A 27320-nucleotide genomic window follows, 5' to 3' on the forward strand; every position below is an offset into this window, starting at 1 on the left:
AATGGAATTGAAAATATCAGTTAACATTTACTGAGCACTTATTTTATGCCAGGCACGGTGCTAAGCATCTTTAATTATTTCATTTAATTCATCAATTCTATGCCTTGTTTCACAAATGAGAACACCGAGACACACAGGGAATTAAGTAATTTGCCAGATGCCACATAGCTAGGAGTGGAGATTTGAAGCTGGCAACCTGGTTCCAAGGATGATGCCTTCCATTAAATACTCTGAACTAGATAATTTTGACTTGTGTTTTTCAAAGTATAAAAAAAAGGACTTCTTCCTTCCAACCTGAATTCCTTCCAATGTGAATTTGCATTTGGGGAACAAAACATCAATAAAAAATGGGAGTTCATAACTATAACATGCTCAGTCTTCTAAGTAGTCCATACCTTCCCATCATAAATAGTCTCCCATGTTGCTCTTTTCTTGCTTCTTGGACATTCTTCCATTTCCTGCATGGCTACTTCATATTCCCCATCTAAAAGCTGTAAGCGCCTGTTAGACAAACACATACACTTTAAAGTAACCTGACTATTATTGTAAGTACACAAATTCTACATCTTTAGATTTATACTAAAAAGCACTTATTAAATTTATAAACTAGCTTACATGCCCAACAAGACTTAAAGATATACCTACACTCCATTCCTGACAAAAGAAATTTTAATGATTTGTACTGATAATTATTACTAGAGAATTATTTCATTACTGTAACTACTCAGATATAACTTTAAACATTTAAAGTATAATAGGCCTAAGGTCTTAAAACTTGCTAAGTTTTAAACGTTAAGTATAAAGCATGTGCGCAGGCTTTATACTTTTAAAAACAAGGTAACAACGGTGTTATAATACTTGCTTTAGGGAACAGCTAAGAATTAGGTCTCTGTTATCTTTAACTACTGTAAGTACTTGAACTAGAATACTTGACTTTTATACTTGACCAGTAAACTAATTAACTGTAAGATCCTGGGGGGCACCTGGCACATACAGGTGCTCAATAAACATTTCATAGGTGAATGAATAAATGGAATACTGGTTGAATCAAAGAATCGATTAAATTCTACCCATACTCACAGTATACTTTTAATGTGTGTGTACATATCTGTGTGTGTATACATAGTTTATGTTATTTTCTCCATACAATTAAACACTACTAACCTAAATACCATTCTTCAACCATACTCAATAATTAATTGTATATCAAGAATCTGGCATCTCTTCATCAGTCTTAGAGAAATTCTGTTAGGTGGTATTAGCTGACATTTATTGAGTGCTTACTATGTGCCAGGCACTATTTTAAAGACTTTACAGAGTTCATTTAATCTTCCCAACACCTCTATGAAGTAGATGTTATTACTCCATTGTTCAGAAGAAACTGAGGCATAGAGAGGGTTAAATAACTTGCCTTAAGATGACACAGTAAGTAGCCAGAGCTAGCAACAGAATCTAGGCAATCTGTCTCCAAAGTCTGGCTCTTAACACCGCATGATTTTGAGCCTGAAGAATTCTTGTCTTGGGCTTCCCTGGTGGCGCAGTGGTTGAGAGTCCGCCTGCCGATGCAGGGGACACGGGTTTGTGCCCTGCTCTGGGAAGATCCCACATGCCGCCAGAGCGGCTGGGCCCGTGAGCCATGGCTGCTGAGCCTGCGCGTCCGGAGCCTGTGCTCCGCAACGGGAGAGGCCACAACAGTGAGAGGCCCGCGTACTGCAAAAAAAAAAGAAAAAAGAAAAAAAGAATTCTTGTCTTTATGCTGTGCTACTGAATTTATTCTACTTCAATAATTTATCAACAAGGCTGTTCAACTTAATAATTTAGAAGATAATTTTATTTACTAATTTGAATAGGTAATACATTAGTATACTTCTAAAATGGAAAGGACTTTTTCCTCCTGCATGTTTACATGGCTACATAATATTCTATTTTATGGCTGAACATGTGATAGCTACAATCCAATGTACTCTCCTACCTGTAGTCTATGAAGAGGGCCTTTTCCCCAAAAGCCTCATCAACAGTGCTTTATCAAGTTTTTTGATATCTGTCAAACTGCTAAGTGAAAAAATGACATCTCAGTGTACTTTTATATTCAGATGTTTTACCTTTTAGTTGTTTAAAAACCATATATATTCTCTTTTCTTGTAAACATTTTCACGATATCCCTTCCTCATTCTTCTACTGGCCTGTGGTGTTTTTCTTTTTACTTAGTATAATCTTTTTATATTAAAGGAATGAGGCATCTATCTATACATTATGAGTTGAAATTAATCTTCTCCTGACTTGTTATCTTTATTTTGACTTGGCTTATGATGGTGTTTTTGTTTTCAGAAGAAGGTTTTTTTTTATTTCACTCCATATTTCATACTCTTTCAATATGGCTTTTGAATTTTAGTCATTCTTTAAGGAGACTTTAGCTTCTCAAGAGATTATAAAAAGAATTTTTAAAACATCTAACTCCTCAGATCTTGGTTGGCAAATACTTCTCCTCTACTGAAAAGAACTATGACCCTTTGAAGAAACAGCCAATTCCAGAGCAGAGGTAGGAAAAGGAGAATGTAAAGCCTGGAATATCTAGAAGAATACTGCAGAAAACAAGAAAATAAATAAATAAAAACAAGTCAAAGGGACTTAGGAGCCTGCTTGGAGGGGCTCCTCCTCACCAAATTTGGGACAATTTGAGCATTAATATAGCAACATCAATAGATTAAAACAGACTGAATAAAAGTGGAATTCGTTAATCCATACTGATTTAAAAAAAGGTTGAGAAAAGGAACGTTCTTCTTCACAGAAAAATGCCAACAAACCAAACATGGAAGAACTGATAGAAAGTTACCATGTGGCCACCGCCATAGAATAATTTATTCAAGTAAGAATCATCAATGGATGCTAAACTATTGCGTTAAAAAATAACTGTTGGGAGAAAAAGGATATTTATCCAGTTTCATGTATTATTACAGAGGTTGCATATTAATTAATTAAAGTGAAAAGGGACCATTACAATGGAGAAATATGGTAAACACCACTTTAGCCAAGCGATCAAACCTAATATCAGCTGTGTCTGTGACGTCCACAAAGAACACATCACCAATGAGTGTTCCTGCCCAAAATGTTTAACCTGAATCTAAACATAAAGAAACAATCACAAAAGTCCAAACTGAAAAACATTCTGCAAAACTACACGCCTGTATTTAAAGTGTTGTTACAAAAGGCAAAAAAAAAAAAAAAAAAGGCTGGAAAATGGTTCCAAATTGAAGGAGACTGAAAAGATATGGCAACTGACAGATCGCAATCCTTAACTGGGGTGAGTAGGGAACAGAAAAGGACATTATCCAGGAAACTGGGGAGAGAGTACTGTATTTTTGGTATCATGTTAAATTTCCTGAATATGATAGGCGTACTGTGGTTATGGAGGGAAATGTCCCTGCTCTTAGGAGATACACGCTGAATGAAGTGTTTATGAATAAGGAATGAAATCCAGCGTCATGATCTAACCCTCAAATGGTTTGTCACAAAAATACACTCACAAATAAAGCAAATGTGGTAAAATGTTAACAACTGATGAATCTAGGTGAAGGGTACACGGGTATTACTACCTGCATTGTTCTTTCAACATGTTTATAGGTTTGGAAATTTTCAAAAGAAGTTTGGGGAAAATTCTCCCATGATTTCCTCTTGGTACTTTTTTAAAAAGCAGTTTCTTTGTTTTAACGTACAAGGAATATGTTAATACAAGGAAGGTAGAAAGAATTCTTAAAAGAATGTACCCTTACCCTCACGCTGCCTAAAATATATAGAACATTTACCAACACTGATGAAGCCCAGTGTGCAACAACAGCCTAATTGCTTCTCCCACAGACACAACCCCTATCTCTTAGCATATATGTTTCTGTTGTTCTCCATTTAAATTTTTGATCTACATTCAAATTTCTGACTTTAAAAAAACACTATATTGGTTTCTGCTGGTAACATTAAGCGACATTAAGTGATATATTCTAAGACAATATGGTAGCAAAATCCATGGCATTATTCCTAATCACCTTTGCTTTCCCATTAAAAGCCCTATAACCTGTCTTTATCCTAGTGGCTAATAAGTGGATTACATTAAAGCAACAAGTTACTTTTTAAAGAGCAGGAGAAACACACTCATTGCTTTTCTTGGCTCTTTCTCCTATACCTGATGGTGGACTGTGTTAACTACCAGTGAGCAGCCTAGGACAAGAAATCATGACATATTATAAGTTTCACCCTTCAACCCTATCAAAAAAGAATACTGTATTTGCTTCCCAGAGGTTCTTTTACTGGCACTAAGATGCTTCATTCCCAACTGAAAACTGCAGAGATGATTATAAATCCAAGTGCTCCTTGCTACCCTGTGCCAAATGCACACAGAGCCAAACGATGATTTCACACACTTTTCTTCCTTAACTCTAGTAAATACATAATCTCAAGATTTGCATGGGGCCCACTTTATTCAGGTCTCTGCTCAAATATGACCTTTCCTCAGAGGCTTTCTCTACAAAACCACCATTTATTCTCTTTATTTTTCTTCACAGCATTCCCACTAAGTGACATTAGTTGATACAATTTTGGGGGGTGGTGTCTATTTCCTCCACTAGAAGTTAAGCTCCATGAGGGCAGGGGTTTTGTTGCCTTCTCACTGCCTAAAACAGTGTCTGACAAAGAGGACACACTCAGAAAATACTGGCTGAATGAACAATCTTAACTGAGCCGTTCAAATAGTTCCTCGTCTGTGTTTATTGCTTTCTAGGTGATAAAGACAAAAGTTCAGTATTTGCAAATTTGTTTTTTCATCCATAAGAATAAAGAGAAACAAAGGCAAAGAAACAGTATCATCACTATATTCTGCTTCAAAATAAAAACATTTCTAAAACATGGGAGCCTTGCTTGTCCATCAACATTACCTGTTTTTATCAAATACTGTCATTTGTGCAACAAATGTTTTTCCCCCATCTTCACGATTTCGTTTTCTTCTAGCTGCAAGTTCTTCATTGACATCTGAATTTGACAAACATTTCTCATGAATCAAATATTCAAGCAAAAACAGATTTATGATATATAGTCCCTTCACATAACATACTACATTTATCCCAAATGAGGTACAAATAAACTTAAGTTGCGATATAATAATATCCAAACACTCTTCAACTTTATGTCTCAACCTTATGTGTATGTCCTTACTTTCTGATATTCATTGACACTATTAACTCCACATTTTTGCAAATGTTATTTTCTGTTCAGAATGATCTTTATTGCTAGGCAAGGAGAAAAAACCTTCCTCATTCATGGTTACTTTCCAGGAACTTCAAAGGATACTTCAAGACTCAAAGATTATTTCTTCCAAGCTGCTTCTCCCCTGAACTTCACAAATACCTCTATTATACCACATATCATTTAGCTGCAATTATATTTTATGTTTATCTCCATACTCTAGGTTATGAGCCTTTGGAAGATGGGACTGGACTTTTTAATCATCTCTGTGTTCCCAACACCTATATGTTGTTTGAATGATTACCTCAAAGGTGGATTCAGAACTGTTGGGAGGATACAAGGATAGATGTATGTTAACTGTAGACTCTAAGTGGTGGGTAGATAGGTGCTCACTACCAAATTCTTTTGTCTGTTCCATATGTATGAAATTTTTCACAATAAAATGTTGAGGGGGGAATGAATTCATTGTTTGCTGAGAGACTAATTTAAACACCAGTCTTTTCCATCCAGTGTTTTATATATACATATATATATATATGTGTGTGTATTTTCATTTTGCTGCATGAAATGTTTCATCATACAACAATGAGAATTTTACAGATTAAATACCTAGTACAACATCATAGCCAAAAGTCTAAGAGCAAGGCCAATGTACCATAAAATTAAGTATCTCATTAGACTATAAGAGATTTGCAAATAAATAGAGGCCATGCTATTAGAACACATGCATTTATTTCTAGTTCTGTACCACTTTTCCCTCTAAATAATTATGAAAATAACTAAAAAAAGAAATATTCTGTACACAATTACGAATACTATGAAGATGGATTAGTTCAATCATTTTCACTGATCACCTTAATCTCCAACAACAAAATCTAGTAAAATTATTAAAATAAAAATTACCAATATTTTCATTGGTTTCTCCATTAATCATTCCATTAAACTCTCTTCTTCCTGGACAAGTCACTCTAAATAGCAATGAGTAAGACTTCACCATATGGCTGTTACTAGGTTCAAATTCATTACTGGAAACTGCAAGGGACGGGAAATTTCCAGGTTTTGTTTGATTGAGGTCAGGATTCAAAGGCACCTGCTTTTTACCTGTAGGAACTTGTCTTATTGGACAACGTACATCCTGCAAAGGCAAAGATTATTATATTTATTTATGCATATGCAATTGTAAGAATTACAATAAAACCTCTAAGCACAGCTATAGGAAATATGGTATAGGCCGTGATTTCCAAATGGCATGCTAAAATTCTAACCATACATCTGAAAATTGTGATGAAGCAAAAAGAAAATTTGGATCAACTATCTTTCAAATATTAGCCCAATTGAGGATATCCTCAATACAATGAAAACAATGATATAATAGTATATCTAATATTTAGCTGATGGTCATCAGAAAGTTTTAAGTTAGAAATATAGAACTAAAACCATGCTTAAAATATTACAACTCATGTAAATTAATCTTTTCCCCTTAAATATTCTATTTTAACAAAATGACTGATAGGACTATTAGAAATGAAAAAAGATTATTACAATAACCCCACTGTCAAAAACACTGAGAAATAGTAAATCCATATATTTAAATAATTGTTTATAAGAAGTAATATTAATCATCTTATGAGTAATGTTCTGTAATTATATAACTAGTTATGCCGAAAGAGCAAAGTTGAAAAATTGCAAGATGCAGAAGACCTTTTTAACAAGAAAATATAGTACATATTTTAGGTAACTTCTTTTTAAAAACAAACAGAATACATGCTTATGGTCTTAAAATTCTGCTCTACAAGAATATAAAATGAGAAAAATAAAAGTCGCCTCCACCCCCCTCCCCGGGTCTTATACTCCAGAGAAGACTAATATTAGCAATTGGTTGTATTTATCCTCTGAAGAAAATATGTATGCCTATTACTTTTTTTTAAACACAAAAAGGATCATACTATAGTTACAGGCACATTTTTTTGTCTAAATAATAATATTATCTTGAATTTTCACATCACTACTTGTTGTGTATGGGTGTTGGGTGAGAGCGTGGAGTATTACTAGCTAACTTTATAGAGTTTTTAATATGTACTTACACTGCTGTCTCCCATCACCTTGGTCTATTCCATACCAATGCTCTAGCACAGTTTTCACCATATCACCTTACTGTGATTGATTTTGGAAGAGCATGAGCAATCAGAACCTCTATACAGGTCATTCCTCGTTTTTTTGGTCTCACCACATGGCTTGTGGGCTTTTACTTCCCCGATGAGGGATGGAGCCCAGGCCCCCTGCAGTGAGAGCATAAAGTCCTAACCACTGGACCGCCAGGGAATTCCCTCCCATTCTTAAAATACCCAAGGACTTAAGGCTACTAAAAGTATCTCTGTTGGCTTTGGTGGGTTGCCCAGAAATTTAACCACCATAATACTTGTTTCGACGGTGAAATGATTTCATCTTATAAATAAAAACTTGAAGCAATATATTTATAAGTTAATGGCTGATAATACTAGAAACAGAAATTTCTTTGCCTGAGAGTAGTGTTACAATATAATCCTTTTGGGAAAAACTCTCTCTTAGACCTTATTTAAAACATTAATGTGTACAAATAGCTACAAAAAATAAGCTAAGAGGCTGAAGTGGCAGGAATCAACTGAATTTATGTCCTAAGATGCTAAAAGATAGCTTCTTCCCTTCACTGTCATACTCCTGTAACAGAAGGTTCTATGCAGATACCTATAGCCAGATTAGAAAAAAACATGAAGATATGGGAGGTTGGCAAAAGAGCTTATCAGTTTTACAATTCAGCCATCAACATATTTAAAAGCTTTTAAGGTTTATATGCATAAACAATATATATGCATAAACATATTCAATGAAAAAAATTATTCCATTTCATCTACCAGTAGCATCCTATACATTACCTTTCCTTTTTTGTGGCAAACTTTCACAAGCAGGACTTCCAGGGTAACAGAATTTTGTTCATTTTCTGAATTTTGTGATGGCTTATCTAAATAGAAAATCAATACTTTAAAATCTATTTTACACTTGATCTTAGCCAAAAGGCCGAGAAATGATTAAAATCTATTTTTAAAAAAATAGTATTCATTTTCCTAAGAAGTCTGAGAATTTACAAAAAAGACTTCCTATAGTGAAGTCTTCTCAGAAGTTTACTCATTCCTGTTTCCCAAAATCAGTTTCAAATTTGACAAATACAGTTAAGGCTTCTTAGTAGAAAGCACAAATGAAATAGTTCAGGCGAGGTAACACACAAAATAAACATTAAAATTTTTTTTCCTTCTTCTAAAATCTATCAGAAAAATTATTTAGTTTAAGATACATTTAAATTGAACTGGTTACTATTTTTACATATTTCATTTCATTTTGAATGCTCAGATATTTAAACTTAAAAGGCTCTTTGATTTGATCGAAACTTATAACCAAAGGGATTAAAAAAAGTTTTCAAAAAATATTAAACATAAAACTTACATGCCTAAATGGGATAGCAAAAATTAAGATATTATTTACTACCTAGGGAAATCTCTTGGTTTATAATGTTTAGGAAATTTAATTTTAAAGTAATAGTCTATATTCTCTATATCAATGAACTCTAACAAAGGTTTCTGCAAATTAAGGTTCCAGAATACTTCCCTACAGCTTGTCTTTAATCCCAAAGGCATTAATAGTCCAAAAAACTTTAATATTTAATCATTCATTCATCATTAAGTTCCTAATATATTGAACTACTATGTACACTTCTATATAGTTCTCTATATATTACAGAAAAATCTATAAACATATACAGAAATAAAATAATTTTTGTTCTGAGATTTTGGACAATACTTCTTTCTACTTGAAAACATTCTTCTTACTCAGGGTATATACATAAAATACATTTCAATCAGTCTCTTGAAAGTTGCAGCCAGGATAAAAATAATTTAATATACCAAAAAATAACTGAATATCTAAAATGCAGTAACAAAAATACTCTCTGAACAATACTCACCATGAAAATAGTACCCTAATAATCTTTGTGTATTCATTCTAAGCAGTCTCAAGTAGTAATTGCTAAACAAAAGTCTTCATTTAAAAACAAAAGAAAAAATAATCATATTTTAGGGATTGTGATGTTGCTTTTCTAACCTGATTTCTTAAAAATATTATTTCTTTAAAAAAAACTACAAATATACCTTGAATAGACAAAGGAGGCAATATATCTGCTTCTTTCCAACTTCCACTCATTTCAAAGTTACAATGGGAAATTATTTTCTGGAAATAGAAGTATCAACAGAGTTTACTTTCTCATTTACTTCAGTAATATCAAGAAAATAAAGTTTAAGTGAATTTGTGCAATTTTTGAACTTTTTTGCCATGTAGATGGGAAAGAAGTTTATCATACCATGTTCCAGTTAATTTCAACTAACTAATTCAAGTAAATTCAATTACGATTAATTAAATAATATTAATTAGTAAATATTATTCGATTAATATCCATCAATGATTTCAGTGATGAATAATTTATATGTTTTATAGAAGTCCCTGAGAACAAAGGGCAAACAAACCTATAAAATTCAAATTATAAGCTTCTAAAGTATTAGAGTTCATGTACTTTTTAAGTATCACAGAAGACAAAGTATGATGAGTGATTAGAAATATGATCTCTACAAGATGATTATAAATGATTTAGGAGGAAAAAAACATGAAAATGCTACTGAGGTTACTTAAATAGACCAGATGTAAGGCAAAACTATAAGTAAAGTTACATTAGCTGCTAATACAGATATGACCAGACTTCAAATTTCTTACATTAAAAACCTGACTAGTTATCAAACTGTTCTAATATAACCATTCTGCTTATTATTAAACTTTGTTTCTTACTAAACAATACCAAGGATGACCAACTTGACCTGTTTCTTATAAAGGTTTTATTCCATTACCTGATTATTAAAGGATACACACACAAATTTAAGATGGACAAGCCTAGAGGCATTTTATTCATTCTGAAACCAACGGAAACTTTACCCAGTATGCTTTCACCTCTTTTAATGAAGTAACATTTACGACTATATAATTTTCTTTATATAATATCTAACACATTGATATATCCCATTGGTAGCAGTGGTTGTTTCAGTTGTTTTATTATTGTATTAAAAATACTCAAAATGTTTATGCAGAAAGGGCTCTACTCAGGAGACTCTTCACCTATTCCAGGTTCTAAGGCAATTAATTACAATTCTCATCATTAGTCTTTATAATTTAAAGTTTGAAAAACGTTGGAAATAAAAAAATGACAAAAATCTAAGAAATTGAATTTCATTACAAGTCCTTCCCATTATTTTCTACTTACAATCTTTGGAAAGATGATGGCTCTGAGTTGGGTAAGATAATGTTACACAGCATTTTTAAAACTGTGATACTTAGAGCCCTAAAAGGTACGGTTGAGCGGTAAGAGCTGGGATTTCATCTATTTAGATATGAGCCAGATGAAGCTAACATTTACCTTCAAGAATGATCCCACACAGCACTGATTATTTTAATAATTTAAAAATCTACTTAAAACTTAAATAGACAGCAAGACAGCAATAAGAAAACAAGGCGATGAACACAACCTTATGTATAAAGTCTACCTACAATTTTTAAAAAACTTTTAAGGCAGAGTTTCTTATTTATTTATTTTTATTGAAGTGTAGTCGATTTACAACGTTGTGCCCACCTCTGCTGCACAGCAAAGTGACTCAGTTACACACATATATATTGACACATTTTTTTTAATGCCAGAGTTTCTTAAAACTTGTTCCTCAGACAACCTACTTCTGAATTACCTTGGTGCTTTATTACAATGCAGACTCCTAAGCTCCACCAAAACCCTGCTAGATCTGAGTCCCTGTAGGGTCCAGGTATATGTATTTCAAACAAACTGTCAAAATGCTTCTACACACACTAAAATTTAAGAACTACTCCTTTTAAAGTTTAATGAGTTGCAAGTTACCTCCTCCATATCCCACCATTGACCAAATAAAGCAATAATTGAAACTGTTGGAGAAATCCACTAAAGAGAAATTAAATTATCAACATCAACATCTTTTCCATTAAATATAATTTTCTGAATTTACACGCAATTTTTTTCAGTCACAAAGGTGTTTTGTTGTTAGAATGCCAATATGTTTAAGTACATACCATTTTTGTGGAAGAAACCAGTAAATGTAAGCTGCAGATGAGTTGACAAGCTAAACAGAACAAAAAAATTTTATCACTTTAATATTCTATAATAAAAATAACCTAAACTTTAAAATATAACACTGAAATCAAAGCTACTTCAGCTAATATATAAATATTTGGCTGCCTAATTCTTAACTCTGTTCAAGCCCATGACCCCATGCTCTCCCTGTTAAGTATGACATCCAATACAGTGTGTCTATACACATTAAACACACACACACACACACACACACACACACAAATAAAAACAAAAACACCAAAGAAGCAAGGCAGAAAAAAATAAACCACCAAATAAGAGGCAAGATAATTTACTGTGCTTCAGTGTTCTACCTATAAAATGGGGACAGGTTTCCCTTCCCACCCGTCAAAACGGTAGCTGAATCCAGGCAAAAGTTTTTGAGTATTTTCAAGCTACGAAATTTCAACCTCCTAACAAATGATGCAGAACCATCACTTTCTACTTCAATTAGGGATGAAATATTACAATCACAAATCTGCTATAGATTTGTAATTTACTGTTTCAACTTGTCATTTTCACTTTTAGTTTTAGAAGCAATGAAAAGGAAGCATAAACTATAATGATCCTTTTGTTTTGAAAAATATTTACTACCAGTGGAAAAACTAGTAAGTTGGGATAGAATAAACAAAAACATCAACAGGCTTTTATAGTACCTTTCAACTGGAAAAAGAGCAATCTATCTCGTGATCAGGAACCATTCATAACTTTCCAGAACAGATGTTGGGAAAAGGGAAGCAGTACTTTTACTCAAGAAACTTACTAAAGAATCAAAGTAAATAGCAGTAAAAGGGCAATAAGGATCAATAAAGGGTATGTTTTTGTGTGTTTTTTTAAATGATGGTGACAATCTACGCATCCTTATAATCAGAGGGGAAGAGTTATGTAAAGACTTTGAGGCAAGTGAGTGTTAAGGAACAGGTAATGACTGGAAATGAGGACATGTTATAAAGAGGTTAGCTCTGTAACTTTGCCCAGGACTCTTCTTCTTAGAGAAACAGGAGGTAAGTGAGATATTTCAACAGAAGATGTGAGGATACCTCTATTTTCTTAGTGAGGTAATCCATGAAAGCGTATGCTTAAAAAAACTACAAGGTGGGGGTCCTGAAGGGCATTTCTAGAACAGTACTAAGAAAAGTATGCTAGGATATCAGTAGAGAACAAAATGACTATGGTAGAGTAGAAGTGTAAGGGTCCAAGCAGAGTTAGAAAGCATAAACATAGAAAAGAAAAACTAAGAACAGCAACTATAACTTAAATATCAAGAAACTAAAATGGGATTCTTGAAAACAGTTAATTCATGTATCTTACTTTCTAACACGTATCAGATACATTTCAAAAACACAGAGGAAGTGGAGAGTTGACTATAAACGGGGCATGAGGGAATCTGTAGGGTTTATCTTAATTGTAGTGGTTGTTACCTGACTGAATGCATAAGAACTATACACCAAAGAGTGAACTGGACTGCATATCATTTATACCTCAAAAAAAAAGTACATTAAGGGGATCAACTGTAAAGGAGCTCAAAGGACTTTTTCAAGGTAATGAAAATGTTCTATATCTTCACTGTGGTTATGCTTGTGCGAATGCATACATTTGGCAAAACTCAAACTATATACTTAGGGTGAGTGTATTTTATTGAATATTAATTATACCCAAAGTTGATTTTTAAAAAGTATATCTACCATCTATGAAATCTACGTGCCATTTTACTAAAAGATAATTAGCATTTTCCTATCAAAAGTGTTCCATAAATGTAACCTAACAATGCAGAATTGGTGAAACTCCAAAACAAAACTGAAAGAGAGAAATATTCTACAGTTTCCTTGTTAGAAGATAATCCATTAGTCCCAACCAGTTTATCCTATTCTTAGTTGCTTCAGTTAAACCTACCTACTAAGGCCAGGTAAATTTTCTTAAAATGATTTTGTATGAATCATTCCTTTCTCCAAGTTTCTAATGGGTCCCCAACTGTGAAATCTTTTGTCTAACCGCTGTCTGTAATATGGTTCCCATTCCTTTTTACCTCTAAAGCCATATATAGGAAAGTAGAATAGGATGACAAAATCCAAGTTTGAATTCTGGCTCCAGTTATTAGCTGTGACCTGATATCTATAAAATGAGGAGATAACCTCTCTCAAGATTGTGAGGCTTGGATAAAATACTAAACAATCCATCAAAATACCCTCTCCCTCTTCTACAAAGACCCATCCCCAAACATCCCAGAGCTTAATTTCCTTTACAAGCACCTGTATTTACCACTTTTTTTGTCACAATTTTTCACACACATTCTCTCTTGACATATCAGTGTCCTTAGCACCTAGCAGTGTCTTACAGAAAGGCACTCAACAAATGATTTTCAAAAGGATAATGATGTCCTCCCTAGAGTAATAAGATTTCTAAGGTCAGGGATCAGGACCCATTATACTGTAGTACTTATAGTATTATTTACATTGTTTTTATAGGGAATGCGATTCTAAGTTCCAACTGTGAAATGACAGAAATACCTTGCATTGATCTACCCCAGAAAATATTTTAAATTAGTGTTATTCAAAACGTGGTCTGCAGACTGAGGTCATCCGGGATACTGTTACCATTCCACAACACGGCAAGAAGTTGAGAATAAGACTTTAACCACTTTCATAAAAATTTAACATTGACATAACATCCAAGTATGTGATCAGTACATTTACAAAAGTATCCATCCAAAAAAGACTGGAAATTAAAAACAAACAAAAAGGTCACCAAAGGATGGTCTGAGACACAGTTTTAATTGCTACATTATAAGTTAAATAAGATGGCAAGCACACACACAAAAAAAGACGGCAAGGACATTCAGCCACCATTACAACATTTCTTTGAGAAAAGGAATTCCAAATTTCAAGTAACCAACTTAAAAAACAAACTTGGGAATGTGATTTGCTATGCACAATTTCCCCTCCTCCTTCCCCTCCTAAAAGTAAACACTCTTGATATGGACCTAGAATAAAATGTAACAATGAGGCCTAGTTGATGGCTGAGTCCAAGGAAAAAGGGCAGTTTTCTTTCCCTTTCTGATTTACCCTCTTCCCTCTCTTGTTGCTACTGTGTCCACATCTTAATTGGTTAAACTGGATCAGAAGAGGGGAATGAGAAGGGAAGAAACAAACAAGGTCAGGCCTCTTTAGTTTTAGGCAGCAAAGGATCTAGCTTAGGTGATCAAGATAAGATATCAGATAAGGATTTGGTTCCTCTTCCTGATGTGTTCCCTATCTGTATCTTAGGAAGCAAGCAATATGGCAACAGGAAACTAGAGGGGGAATGTGAAATTTGGGGATAAGAGTCTAAACACAAGTACCTGACAATTCTAAAGAAGTCTGCAGAATAAGGTTGAGTAAATTTAAATTCATAAGGGACTAACATTTTGCGATGAGATTCATGTAGGAAACTCAAATTTTAAGAACAGCCAGATGCCACAGGAGGACCAACATTTTTATGCAGGAAAGAAACCAAGATTAGGGCCTTGAATTTGTACACATTAATCTGATAGTGGCAGGTGTAAGGCTTCATTTCTAGGGTCACGGCTGTATCACCTCAAAATAGCCCAAGTGTGATGATAAGCTATTTGGCATCTACACTGTTACATGTCATGCTGTGATGTATTATAAAGCTGAGGAATTGGTGACTGCATCAAGCCCATTATTCTGGAATGACGTCTTTTTCTCCTAAATGCCAATAAGTTCCATACAGGCAAGGTCTTCATCTGTTTTGCTCATTATTATATCCCCTAGGACTTAGGATAGGGTCTGGGACATGGTACACTGAGGAAATGGGAATCCCAGAAAAAAATCCCAGACTTTGTTACAGTACAAAAAGATGATAAAAGGAAGATTACTAATTCAGAAGTTTAGGTTGTAATAACAACAACAAAAAGTGATGAAAGGTACTTTACCTTATCAACCTACTAAAAACATAGGTTTGAAAATATATCTAGTAGATGTTCTAGTTCAGTTACCTTTGGAGGGGATTTCTCCAGCTACTAACAGTAGACCAGGAACAGAAAATGATTAAGTGGAAATGCTTCTAATCTGACCACAGGAAATACTTCTGGAAGCAATTCCAACTTGGAAATCTTTTCATGATACCTTTCAGTCAGTGGAGATGCACTTAGAAGACAAGAGATATGACTAGAGAATTCCAAAACTGGTAGGATTAATAGCCCAAGAGACCCCCTTGGATCCTGCTAGAACAGAAAACTACAGAAAGATCAGAGATTTATACCAATAAACCATGGCGCTTGGTCAAAACTCAAAATAAACTCAAAACCCACAATATACTGGCATGCCAGAAACAAGAGACGGAGAAGACAGAATATAAGGCATTACATCAGAAATTCTAAAAAGAAAATAAAGATATTTTAAATATACATAACCACACCAAAAGAGCAAGGAGAAAGATTAGGAAAAACCTGGAGACTAGAGGTCTGGTCACTAGACTATGTGAAAAACCTGGTCAAGTAGTTTGACCACTATGAATTTCTAAAATTTGCTAATTGCTGTGGAGTTTTTAGAAGCCACTGTTCGAGAAAAGAAAAAATCTTCATAGTTGGTGGGTGTTATGGTTGAGTTTTAAGGTTACAAATGCAATTCTGGTCTATTGTCACAAATGGTTACCTTAAAGAAGTGAAAACCATGAAATGTCCCATGTTTCTTTTTTCTATCAGCTCCTTCCCCTAATAAATTTCTGCCATTATCTGAGACAAGTAAGACAAATATAGATCTAGAGTATAAAACACAAAAGAGATCCTGGGACACCAACTTTATTTTGTACAGACAATGCCAGGAATTTGGGTTTGTTTGTAAGTCACTACAACTGTCATAAACAGGTCAGGCATTTGACTGTTCTAAGCTTTGGGCTGTAGTACTACAGTAATTTGGGGTATCTTGATATTCTCCTGGAACTCTGAGAATGAAATACATTGGGTTTGAGAGTGGAGACATTAAAACTGTGGAAGTACTAAAAGAACATGAGTTCCAGTGGGAGACATCCAGACAGTAGCTACTGAACAGACCCAGGATCCAATTAAACTGAACAAGATCTCTATGTTTGAGATGGTAAAGAATAAACATACAGATGGAAATACCTTTGTGTATGTGATTTAAGATTTTAACATCTACGAATTAACAACAAAGGCTTATTTTGTTCTCTCAGGGAATTTGCCCATAGATTTTACAAGTAAAGTTTTACAATGCTGGCATTATATACTGGTATCTAGAGAACTTCTTACAATCCTATGTGATAAGTTTAGTAGACCTATTGGTCTACTAAACCAATTATGCCTAATTTGAGATGAGAAATACACTGAAGAAATTTAATAATACAGGGCCTTAGGGGTAAACTTAAAATGAAGCAACTTCTCAATTAATTTTAGTGACTCGGGGAGCAACAATGAGACATTCATAAAGATGGTGGCCAGGGGGGCGGTTGAAGCACCTAGTACAGTAACTCAGTACCTCCTGGGCCTAAAGTGCCTCACTGGGTATTAAATAAGCATGGTCAGCTCTAACAGTTAGGTCTGTTTGAAATAAAAAAGATCTTGGGTGTTGAAATGACCAACTCACTGGTCCCAGCTAGATCCTAAAGAGTGAAAAAGTTGCTTTTCAAAATTACAAGCAGGAATTCTATGCAACTCTCTGATGTTTCTGTGAGTTGGTTAACAATACCCCTGTTATAGTACTGGCCTAGCTATTGAACCCATTGGGTCGAAAGAAATATAATCATTGGGTGAGTGATTATTCAGAGAGAACTGACCAGTATAATCTATCTTCCTCACAACACACACTATCAAGGAAGTTCTGTAATATTTATCAAAGCCAGGGTCACAATGAGATAGTAGTAAGGTTTAGCAGTGATGAAGGTAGAACCCTGATGGGGAAGATGAAGAAAAGGGTCAAGTTTTCTTCCTCTTGGTTCATTCTTCCTTCTCACATGAGCCCTGAAAGACCTGGAGGGCAAACTATTAAGGTGTTTAGAAGAAAAGAAGTGAGGATGTCACATTAGGTTCTGACTACAGCTTTATACTTTATAAGTTAAAAAGGCCCTGAGGATCCCAAAAGCTCTGTCCAGGGTAGGTAAACAGCCAACGATATGGAATAGAAATTCAAGCAAAGAATAGAGAGTGCATGCGCTGGGAATATTCTCAGTCTTTATAAACCTGTATTGTAAGGTATTCCTTGGGCAATAACAGATTAGGTAAAGATTTGGGAATGGACTATCAAAGTCTATTTACAAATCAAGATTGCCTAGATATGGAAATATAAATTACACTTCAGTCCTACAAGACTGCAAGATACTGATACAAAAATTTTAAAATGCAATAAAAAATTCCAGTAAAATAACCTAATTGAAAAGGCAAACTTAAAATAAAAGCAATTGAAAAATGACATCTTATACTAGCCACAAAAATGAGAAAGTATAAATGAAGCATCATTAAGTCAGTGTACATCCTATCTAAACTGGCAAGATATGATTTAAAACTTCAAGAGAAAAAGAAAAATCCATGTGGCAATTTTCCCAATTCCATTTTTTTTAATCCAGTATTTTTAGTTCTACATTCTTCCTAAAAGTAGTCAATGAATAAACAAATACCACCCAAGTCCCTGTTTCTCTTTAGAATAATATTCAACTTTCTTTAGTTTTCATATGAAAGAACAAATAGAAGCATACTGTCGAGGAAGGGAAGCATACTGTGTAGCCTAGGCAGATATTAGGCTAGTCAGAACATTTAGGGATTAGTTCTGGGTAACACATGTGAAAACAGACAATAAGAAGGTTCCATCCAAAGGGCCAGGTTTCTGAAACTATCATGTGATAAACATATTTCAAATATAAACTAAAGTTAAGAATATTTTGCCTGAAAGTTGTAAATAAGAGCAAGGACAAGATGGGGAAAAAAAAGAGAGAGAGCCTCTCTCAGAATTGTAGATGATTACTTAGAAGACATGTGATGTTGTGAAGCAGCTGGCACAGTACCTAGCATATACCATAAAAAATGAGTCTCCATCATTCTTTAGAGGAGATAGTAGGATTAACACTAAATACAGAAGTTACAGAAACTCTGATTCAGAATGCAAGAAATTGGTAGTAGAGAAAAACAATAATGAACAGAACTGCCTTAGAAAACAGTGAGTTCCCAGCATTAGAGATATTCAAGATGAGGCTTAAGAACTGATTCTCTGCCAGGGATGCTACAGAAGTAATCCCTGATCTGTGTATGAGTTTGGACCAAGTGAGATCTAAGGTTCATTCTAACTCCTTACAATATTGAGGTGATCACTAGGAAAATGATCACTGTACTTTTTCCTCTTTCCTCAAGTATGTCACTTCATGTAAACTTTTAGGTTATCTTACCTATGAGATTTTTGCTCTCCTTTCATTTTCTCTACTTTTGATAACATATCATCAACTTTAAATGTTTTCCTGGAAGAGACAGATAAACAAAATAATCACTTCTCAACTGGGAAAAACAAACAGATTATACTTTACTGTCACTATAATAGGCAAGTTGGAGATCTGATTTTATTTATAATAAGATAAATTATGGGATGGTTAGCCATAACAATGAATACTATCGAGACAGTGTTATGTTGTAATACAGCAAACAAGCCCTCAAGCCCCATCTCAAATGCTAACTTTTCTACGAAACCTTTTGTAATTATTCCCAAACCAGAGTGATTTTTTCCCCACCTATGTCACCTGGTTTACATTTATTTTGACATTTAGTCTCCTAAACGTGAAACTTGCATAAATATTTTATTTCTACTAGATTATTAGCTCCTGAAGGGCAGAGATTTGTTTTCTTCAAGGAAAGCCACATAGTGCTTGGCATATTGCCTTATACTTGGTAGGTGTTCAAGCATTTGTTGGACTGAGCCAAACAAATGCAAATTATGTATATTTTGAAACACTTGTATTTCCATTAAGTAACCTGACAAATATGGATATTCCATAAAACAAATATGAAGTTAGTAAAACATCCTCAAAGATTAGCAGCAATGGCTAAAGTTAAGTATGTCATTTTAAAGAGATGGTTGTCACCATCACAAAAAAAATTTGAAGTTTAAAGGACATACCCATCAAATCATAACAAAATTATCAGCTTTTAACTTAACAACTTTAAGAGAAAAAAGTAATTTCCAATAAAATAGAAGCTTATATTAAGAATAACCACACCCTTAGCAAGCAATTTAAGAATGAATGGATTCTAGGGCTTCCCTGGTGGCGCAGTGGTTGAGAGTCCGCCTGCCGATGCAGGAGACACGGGTTCGTGTCCCGGTCTGGGAAGATCCCACATGCCGCAGAGCGGCTGGGCCCGTGACCCATGGCCACTGAGCCTGTGCTTCCGGAGCCTGCGCTCTGCAACAGGAGAGGCCACAACAGTGTGAGGCCCGCATACTGGAAAAAAAAAAAAAAGAATGAATGGATTCTAAAACAAGCCTCATCTTAGTTCTTAAGGTGCTCTACTATATACATTTTCTAGAGGCTGAAAAATTAGACCCATATATGTTAATTGGAAACAAATATTTCTATTTATACTCATATATTTTCTTCAAATATAGAACTTGGAAAGATTCATGTATTCTTATAAAATTTGAATTCAGATATTAGAAATTACTAATATGCTCATTCCTCAAAAACAGCTATTGTACTCAACTACTATAATAAAAATTATCAGTAGAGAAATGTTAATGTAAATATATTGTAGTAAAACACTGATAGGAAGAGCAGAATTGATACGATCTATATTTCAGGTGAATAAATAGCCTCCATTAACAAAAGATCTTTTTTATAAAAAAGCTTCTCTCTTTACCTTTAGAGTTACTGAAAACCTCAATATTAAAGTTTCCCCCAATAAAGCACAGTAAGGAGTTCTTTACGAAGGATGGCAGGCAATACATTTTCAATCTCCATAGATAAGAGAGAAGAAAGAAGAAAAATGTAGGATTCTTTTAGGCTAGTTACAAAGAACTTTTCAGTACAAATACTGAAATGTACTACTGAGGAGGGTTGTAAAGTTACTGAAAACTTTTTAGAATAATATGTTTATCTTTGTGTAATGACTAAGAAGAAACCCTGTCTGTAGGAAGAAAAGTTAAGACTGTAGGTCACAAGGTTCACCTCTTCCAACTTTATGCAGCTGTACATAGGAAAACTGAATATTAACAACCATTTGAATAGATCATACAGGTAACCCAGCATTCCTTAGGAAAAACAAAACGAACTGTATAGGCAACTATACAAAAGCAGCCCCACCTCCCAACACCAAGTATTTCTGCTTCTTTAGAAAGGTACTGCTACTGTAGCTCAGATTTAACAAGGGAAATAGTTATCAAAAGGTCATCATAAAGGAGAATATTCTTAAAATTCAAGACATTTTCGAGGGAGGATTCAGAAACAGCTTACATAAAACCTACTAAAATGGATTCAATAAAAGACGCCGTTGTCCTCACCAGTATTTCCACTGTGCCAGTGTAGTGTCAGGCTACAGAATCTGAATACCTCTATGAAGTGCAACTAAAGTAAAAGGCAAGTTTAACAAATATATCAGATTAATGTTACACCTGCTTGTACAACTTCAAAAGGAGTGATAAGTGTACTCCAACAGTGAATATGATGTTGTTGTGTAACAGTACAAAAGGAGTTCCAAAAACATTCTGAGCAAAGGGATTGTACTAAAAGCAATTCTGTAAAAGCAGTTCCAAAAACATTTGGAACAAAGACCACAATCGCTGGGCTGAATTCATCACCTTCCAAATTCACCAACTTACTTTGAAAAGGACAGCGTTCATTTGAAGATATTAAGTTGTAGTATAATTTGTTAAAAATCAGTCTTATTGTCTTATATATGCCAGGCATACAACAAAAGAATTAAGTGATTCCTAATGCATTTTTACATGGAAGTAAATTAAATGGAATGTATGTTTCTTGGCTGGCAAACTGCTTCAAAACTGTCCCAAAGGAAATTTTTTTACCTAAGGGGTACTAAATTAAGAAAGTTCATTTCTACTGCCATGCTTTTGAAATTGCCTCCACTCATTAGCAGACAACAGAAATGTATCCCACAATGAGGCAGTCAAATAGTCTAATAAACAAACATGATGTATATTTTTAATACACTTATGGATTAAACTCAAATTTATTCTGAAAACACTTTATCATTTTAAAATTAAAATCAGGAAGCATTCTAGATGATAACTGCAGTACTTAAAAAACAATTTTTTTTTGGCCACACCTCAGCATGTAGGATCTGAGTTCCCTGACCAGGGATCGAACCTGTGCCCCCTGCAGTGGAAGCACAGGGTCTTAACCACTGGACCACCAGGGAAGCCCTCTACATGGTAACTGATCTTCCATATTAAAAATACTTAAAGAAAAAGTTTACTACTAAATCAAATTCACCTAGTTTTATAGAGTAAATCAAGGGTCTGCAAATTATGGACCATTGGTCAAATCCAGCCTGTTGTCTGTTTCTGCACAGCCCATGAGCTAAGAATGGTTTTTACAGATAAAACATTTGCAAGTGATTTGATAACAGAGAATACTAACTCTAAATCCCAATTAAGCTAAATGTTATCCCTCCCACCCTACCCCACAAAAATAAAAGAATCCCACATTTCTCACTAGTAGGCACATATTATAAAACACTGTACTCCCTGGCTCCAGTGGTTAGGACTTGGCGCTCTCACTGCCAGGGCCGAGGTTCAATCCCTGGTCAGGGAACTAAGAACCCGAAAGCCGTGCAGCAACCCCCACCCCCCAAGAAAGAAAAGGAAAAAAAAAGAAAACACTGCACTCAATTATTATGTTTTGAATTTCATCAATTAAAAAAAATGTTGATATTCGTTTTCTCTTTCTGTGTAAGTACCTACATACTACCTAATATCCTCAATTCCGTTTCCTGGACCACAAAGGCTAAAATATTTACTATCTAGTCCTTTAGAGAAAAATTTTCCTGATTCCTGGCATAGAGTAGACAGGTAAAGAGCTGACATAATTCTGCTGCTTAATTCATCACCTTCTTCCTAGTTATTTAGGCACCTGGCAGGTTTCACCCCTTAAATGCAATGCGCGCTCACTCGCGCTCTCTCTCTCGCTCGCTCTCTCTCTCTCTCTCTCTCTCTCTCTCTCTCTCTCTCTCGATTCAGAAAGATTACCAGAAGACAAATAGTTTTAACGTTTCAATCCTTCAAAATACATCTAGATATATCTACAAAGCTAAACTATGTCTTGCTGTAAAAAAAGCGGTGCTTATTTAATAACCAGTAGGAGTCTCCAAAGGAGTTTAGTTTCAAAGTTTATTGAAAAGCTTAATGGTTTTACTAAGTCAAAACTATGACAATACCAAATGCTTAGTAGAGGTTCCCTCCTTTAAAAATGTAAAGTTGTTCACTTGATATGCTCAGTAAATAGTCATGGGTGCAGAACAAGAAACTACCATTCTATAATTATATACGGTTAAATGTTACAGAGCAAAAACAAGCTCTCTGACACCTTCAGATTCCACTTTAAGACTAGGTGATTAAGATTAAGAAGTTTTTAAAGACATTCCTCCTACTGACTTCAAAAGTATTTCCCTTTTAATAAGACAACCACCAAAGACATAAAATGAGACTTTCTGAACCTATCCTCATAGAAGTGAATTCTTTATTGTTAGAACATATAAGAAATATTCAGACATTAACTGTTAAATTTATGTATCAAAGATAGTTCCCATGAGCCCTTTAGTAAATACTTAAATCCTCAACTTCTACCAAACTTGAAAATAACTATTAGCACAGAGTAAAAAACATTAGTCAGTAAAATCACTTCATTTACTCCACTACCAAATCACTTGTTAGGAAAAAACTGGCAATCAACTGGGATTTACAGAAATGATACTATTAAAAATCACTTTGCAACCAATTCACTCTTTCACCTCAGTTTTCATATTTAATCTTTCATTAGAAATCATACTTTAAAACAAAATTTTAACATGGTTTGAACAACTTGAAATAAGATTCATAAAATGTACCTTTTGATGTTTGTTCTGGAGTTTCGATGAGACATGTAAGTAAGAGTTCTATGCAAAAATACTGGCTATAAAAAAAGTTAAAATATTAAAATTAAATAGGTGAAATTCTAGGAAAAAAATAATATCAGTAAATTTTGTTGATTACTTACCGCTATAAGATTTCGCGTTCGAAGAAACCTATAGAACTGCGTTGGTTCTAGGTAACAGAAACAAAATCCAAAGTTATCTAAATTTACTTATTACTTAAATTGTTAAGAAAATACCAACCCAGACCATGTTATATAAACCAATATATAAACCAATAACCTATTATGGAAACTATGTAGTGAACATTTACATCAAGAAAATAAGTAAGCACGATTAGATCAAAAGACATTCAATCTACAGCATACATTCACAAAATGCATCTACATTTACTTTAAGTTTCTCTACAATCTAGTTCTTAAACCTTGCATTTCTAAGGTAGCTATTTTTAAACTAGCTGTATGAAGAACTGAAAAGTAGTTATATTCATTTAATTTATTTAATTAAAACTATTTATAACCCATCTCCTTCTAAAAAGTAGCTAAAGTGAACGAGTTGGATTCAGTAAAGGAACTCTTTATTGAAGCCAAATAAGAAAATAAAATGTTCACTTTTTAACTGGTCTTTTCAAAAGTCTGTACAGTAGTAAGCCGAAATGGAATAAAACCGTTACCTGGATAGATGTCCTAATACAGATATAATCAAAGTGAAATCCAAGACATAAATTAGCTAAAATTTTCGATGAATATTGCTAGTTATAGTTCAGGTTTCTATTTTGCTCAGTGTAAATATTACCTCAGTATGTAAATACTGCCTCAACACATATTTTTAAAGTACCAGATTCCCACAGTGTTTTTAATGCTGCTTAGTTAAAATCTGTTATAAAGGACTTAGGTTACAGATAGAAAATATTTTATATACAAGTACCATAATAGCAGTTACATTAATGACCTGTTAGTATTATGTTTCTTTAAATAAAGCGGTATAAAAATGACCTAATATAACTATATTAGTAAATACATCAAAGCATATAAACTTCTCAGAAACTAAGATCAATATTAGAGAACAATCAAGTTGTTTTGTGACCATATCTAACTCTTAATGACAGTTCATCTCTCTGAAGTACACTCATCAAAAAAGCAAAACAGCTAAAACTTTCTTGCAGGATTTGTCTTCTCACTACATTTGGAAAGAATTTTTTAAATTTCCACTTAATCTTCAGTTAGTTTAGTTTTAGTTTCAAATAAACTAAAAGGAGATGAGATGTTTTAGAAAGGCTGCAAACATGTATGTTTACTGTCATCACTGTGCTTTAGTTCTCCACCATATTTCCAACTGAAAGCCTCTCCAGATTTCTGAAAGTATATTGAGCAAACGCTAGAATAATGTGAATCTTTCTCAAGCAGGTTCCATACGAATTTCAATAAAAACCGAAATTCCTTGTATTAAAATCCAATTAGAATTTCATGAAGCACTAATGAGAGAGAATGAAAGAAGGGTATTAACGTAATACATCTTTCCAAGAACAGCTGATACCAAGCCCTTAACATATGCCACAAAAAAAAATTGTAAATAAAGACACTGAGTGGTAGAGCTGAGTTTTTTCAAGTCTCTGTAAGATATCTAGCTATTAAAGGTCATCCAAATTACAACATCCATACAAAAGCAAAGAGGAAAACCATCAGGATGTAATATTCATTCAAGAACAGTTCAGATTACTCACAGTCATGACATTTCTTATATATTTTATTGCTTCTTTCCAGACACCTTGCCCCCTTCCCAAATTAAGTCGTAGCTCTGCCCTCGAAACAGACCTTAAAAACAGAAACTGACATCAGAAAATGTCCCGAAATGAAGACAACTACAAACGGACAGAATTCCGAGATCGTCTAGAGAGAAATAAGATGCTTAAACACTGCCTGTCTCAGTTTACGTACCCATGAAACGGGTGGAAAGATGCGAAAGGTGTAGAGCATCAAACGGTGCCATGTTAATGCACCAAGTTAGTGCGAAGGCATTTCAGACTAATGACAATTTGGTCGATTTTACTGCACTCCTCTCTTCACAGGCTTAATTTTGCTCCTCTAAACCTACAACCGACAGCCTTGTACTTCTAGAGTATGGAAGGCATGAAAGAAAGCAAGAACTAGTCCTGGGATCTGACGGTAGATCCAACTGTACAGTCCAACTGTGACCTCCCCACCTAAAAAGCAGCCTGCTCTCAACGCGGGGCACCATGCCTCAGCTCGCGTGTAAATCTTCGGGGAGGCACGAACCTCACCTGGACCCCCTAATCCACCTCCCTCAAAGGCCCTAGACTTCGGGCCCCCTCGAGCCATAACCCCGGAAGGCGGAATGGCCCCCTCAATTTCGCCCTCCACTCCCGAATCAAACCGACTCCCGGTGAGGAAGGGGGTCCCAGCACGAGTGTCCCGGCCCCCTAACGCTGCAAGAGTGGGGATTCCTGCCCTCAAAGCCTTCATCACACTCACTCTCAAAGGCCTGGAGAAAAAGCTCGTGGTCAGCCTGGACGTGCTCCATTTTCGGCTTCTTCACCGGTAACACCGCGGCCCCCGCCGCTGCCGCCACGGAGGAAGAGGAGGAGGCCAGGTAACTACCGCCGCCTCCACAGCCCCCACCACTGGATTTGCCGCCTGACGCTGCCGCCACTGAACCCCCGAAGCCGCCTCCCCCGGACCCCGCGCAGGGCCCCGAGCCGCCCCCTCCCCCACCGCCGTGCTCCTGAGGCGCCCTCGCGGTTCCTGCCTCCTCCCCCACGCCAGCTATCCGCCGGGCGGCCCCGGAGAGTAAGCGCCGGCAATACCAACCGCTCGCCCCAGAAGGCTCCGGCGGACCAAGGGGGGAAGGACGAGAGAGGCGGGGGGGGGGGGAAGGGAAGGGAGGAGGAGAGGAGGGAAAGGAGGGAGGGAAAAAAAAGTGTCTCCTCCTGAGAGCCCCGCTCCGCTCGGGAGACCGCTCACTTCCCCCGCCCGGCGCTCTGATGCCCAGCCTGTTGGCCCGCGCATTCCCCCGTCAGTCACGCGGAGGCGCTTCTCGCGCAGGCGCAGCTTGGTTGGCCCGTGCGCGCTGCTGACCGCTGGCCCTGCCGCCTCTTTGAACTGAATTCGCGGGAAAATTAGGGGTCGGAGCGGCCTTCCTGCTGGCCCCAGTGCATTGTGGGGTGAGAGGGACCCAGCGAGCGGCTTAGGGAGCCGTTTCTCGCCTTCTGAGCGTCGTCAGTCGCCACCCCCGGGGGATACAGGACCCCTGAGGAGAGGAAGGCCTCTGAGGAACGGCGGGGCGGGTGCTGGGGGGTCGAGGGGCTCATTAAATGAACTGAGATCCATGCCGGATCATCGAGTCTCTAACTTCACAGGAAGGGGCCTGCCTGGTGTTGGTCGGGTCGCTTCTGGTCTGAGGGGCTCGCAGGGCGAGGATCTCTTCCCCTGTCCCCTCGCCACCACGTGACTCAAGCCACCCTTGGCGGAATCCCACCCAGCGAGCCCTGGAGAGGACTGGGGGCAGCCAAGGGGTTGCGGCTGCTGCTCTCGGACACCGCTGGGCTCCACCAAAGGGAGCGATTTCTAGGGAGCAGGAATGTCCTATCAAATGAGGAAAAGGATTTTCTGTAGGTGCGGTGAGGCACCAGGATCGTTACTGAGAGCGGTCGTGGCTTCTCAACGTGTTGGAAGCAACACTTAGATTTTTGATTCCCGGACACCACAGGAGTGGCCAGAGGGACAAACTGGATGATTTCTTAGAAGTACCTACACCCATCTTTGAGAACCTGCTCAT

At 35.9% G+C, this 27320-nt stretch overlaps 1 protein-coding gene across 1 annotated transcript; it reads right to left on the reverse strand.

Annotated features, from left to right (window-relative positions):
• Positions 1–380: 380 nt before the first annotated feature.
• On the reverse strand, positions 381–27320 carry LOC131765807 (polycomb protein SUZ12-like). The gene is made up of 12 exons (XM_059079679.2): positions 27297–27320; positions 26749–26832; positions 26507–26644; positions 26018–26369; positions 23651–23697; positions 23502–23566; positions 18842–18910; positions 11395–11444; positions 8142–8227; positions 6133–6364; positions 4923–5016; positions 381–501 (listed from the first exon to the last, which is right to left on the reverse strand). Exons 1-12 carry the CDS (start codon positions 27318–27320, stop codon positions 381–383), a joined length of 1362 nt encoding a protein of 453 aa, XP_058935662.2.

Source organism: Kogia breviceps, chromosome 11 (genome assembly GCF_026419965.1).
Source record: "Kogia breviceps isolate mKogBre1 chromosome 11, mKogBre1 haplotype 1, whole genome shotgun sequence".
NCBI classification, from domain to species: Eukaryota; Metazoa; Chordata; class Mammalia; order Artiodactyla; family Physeteridae; genus Kogia; species Kogia breviceps.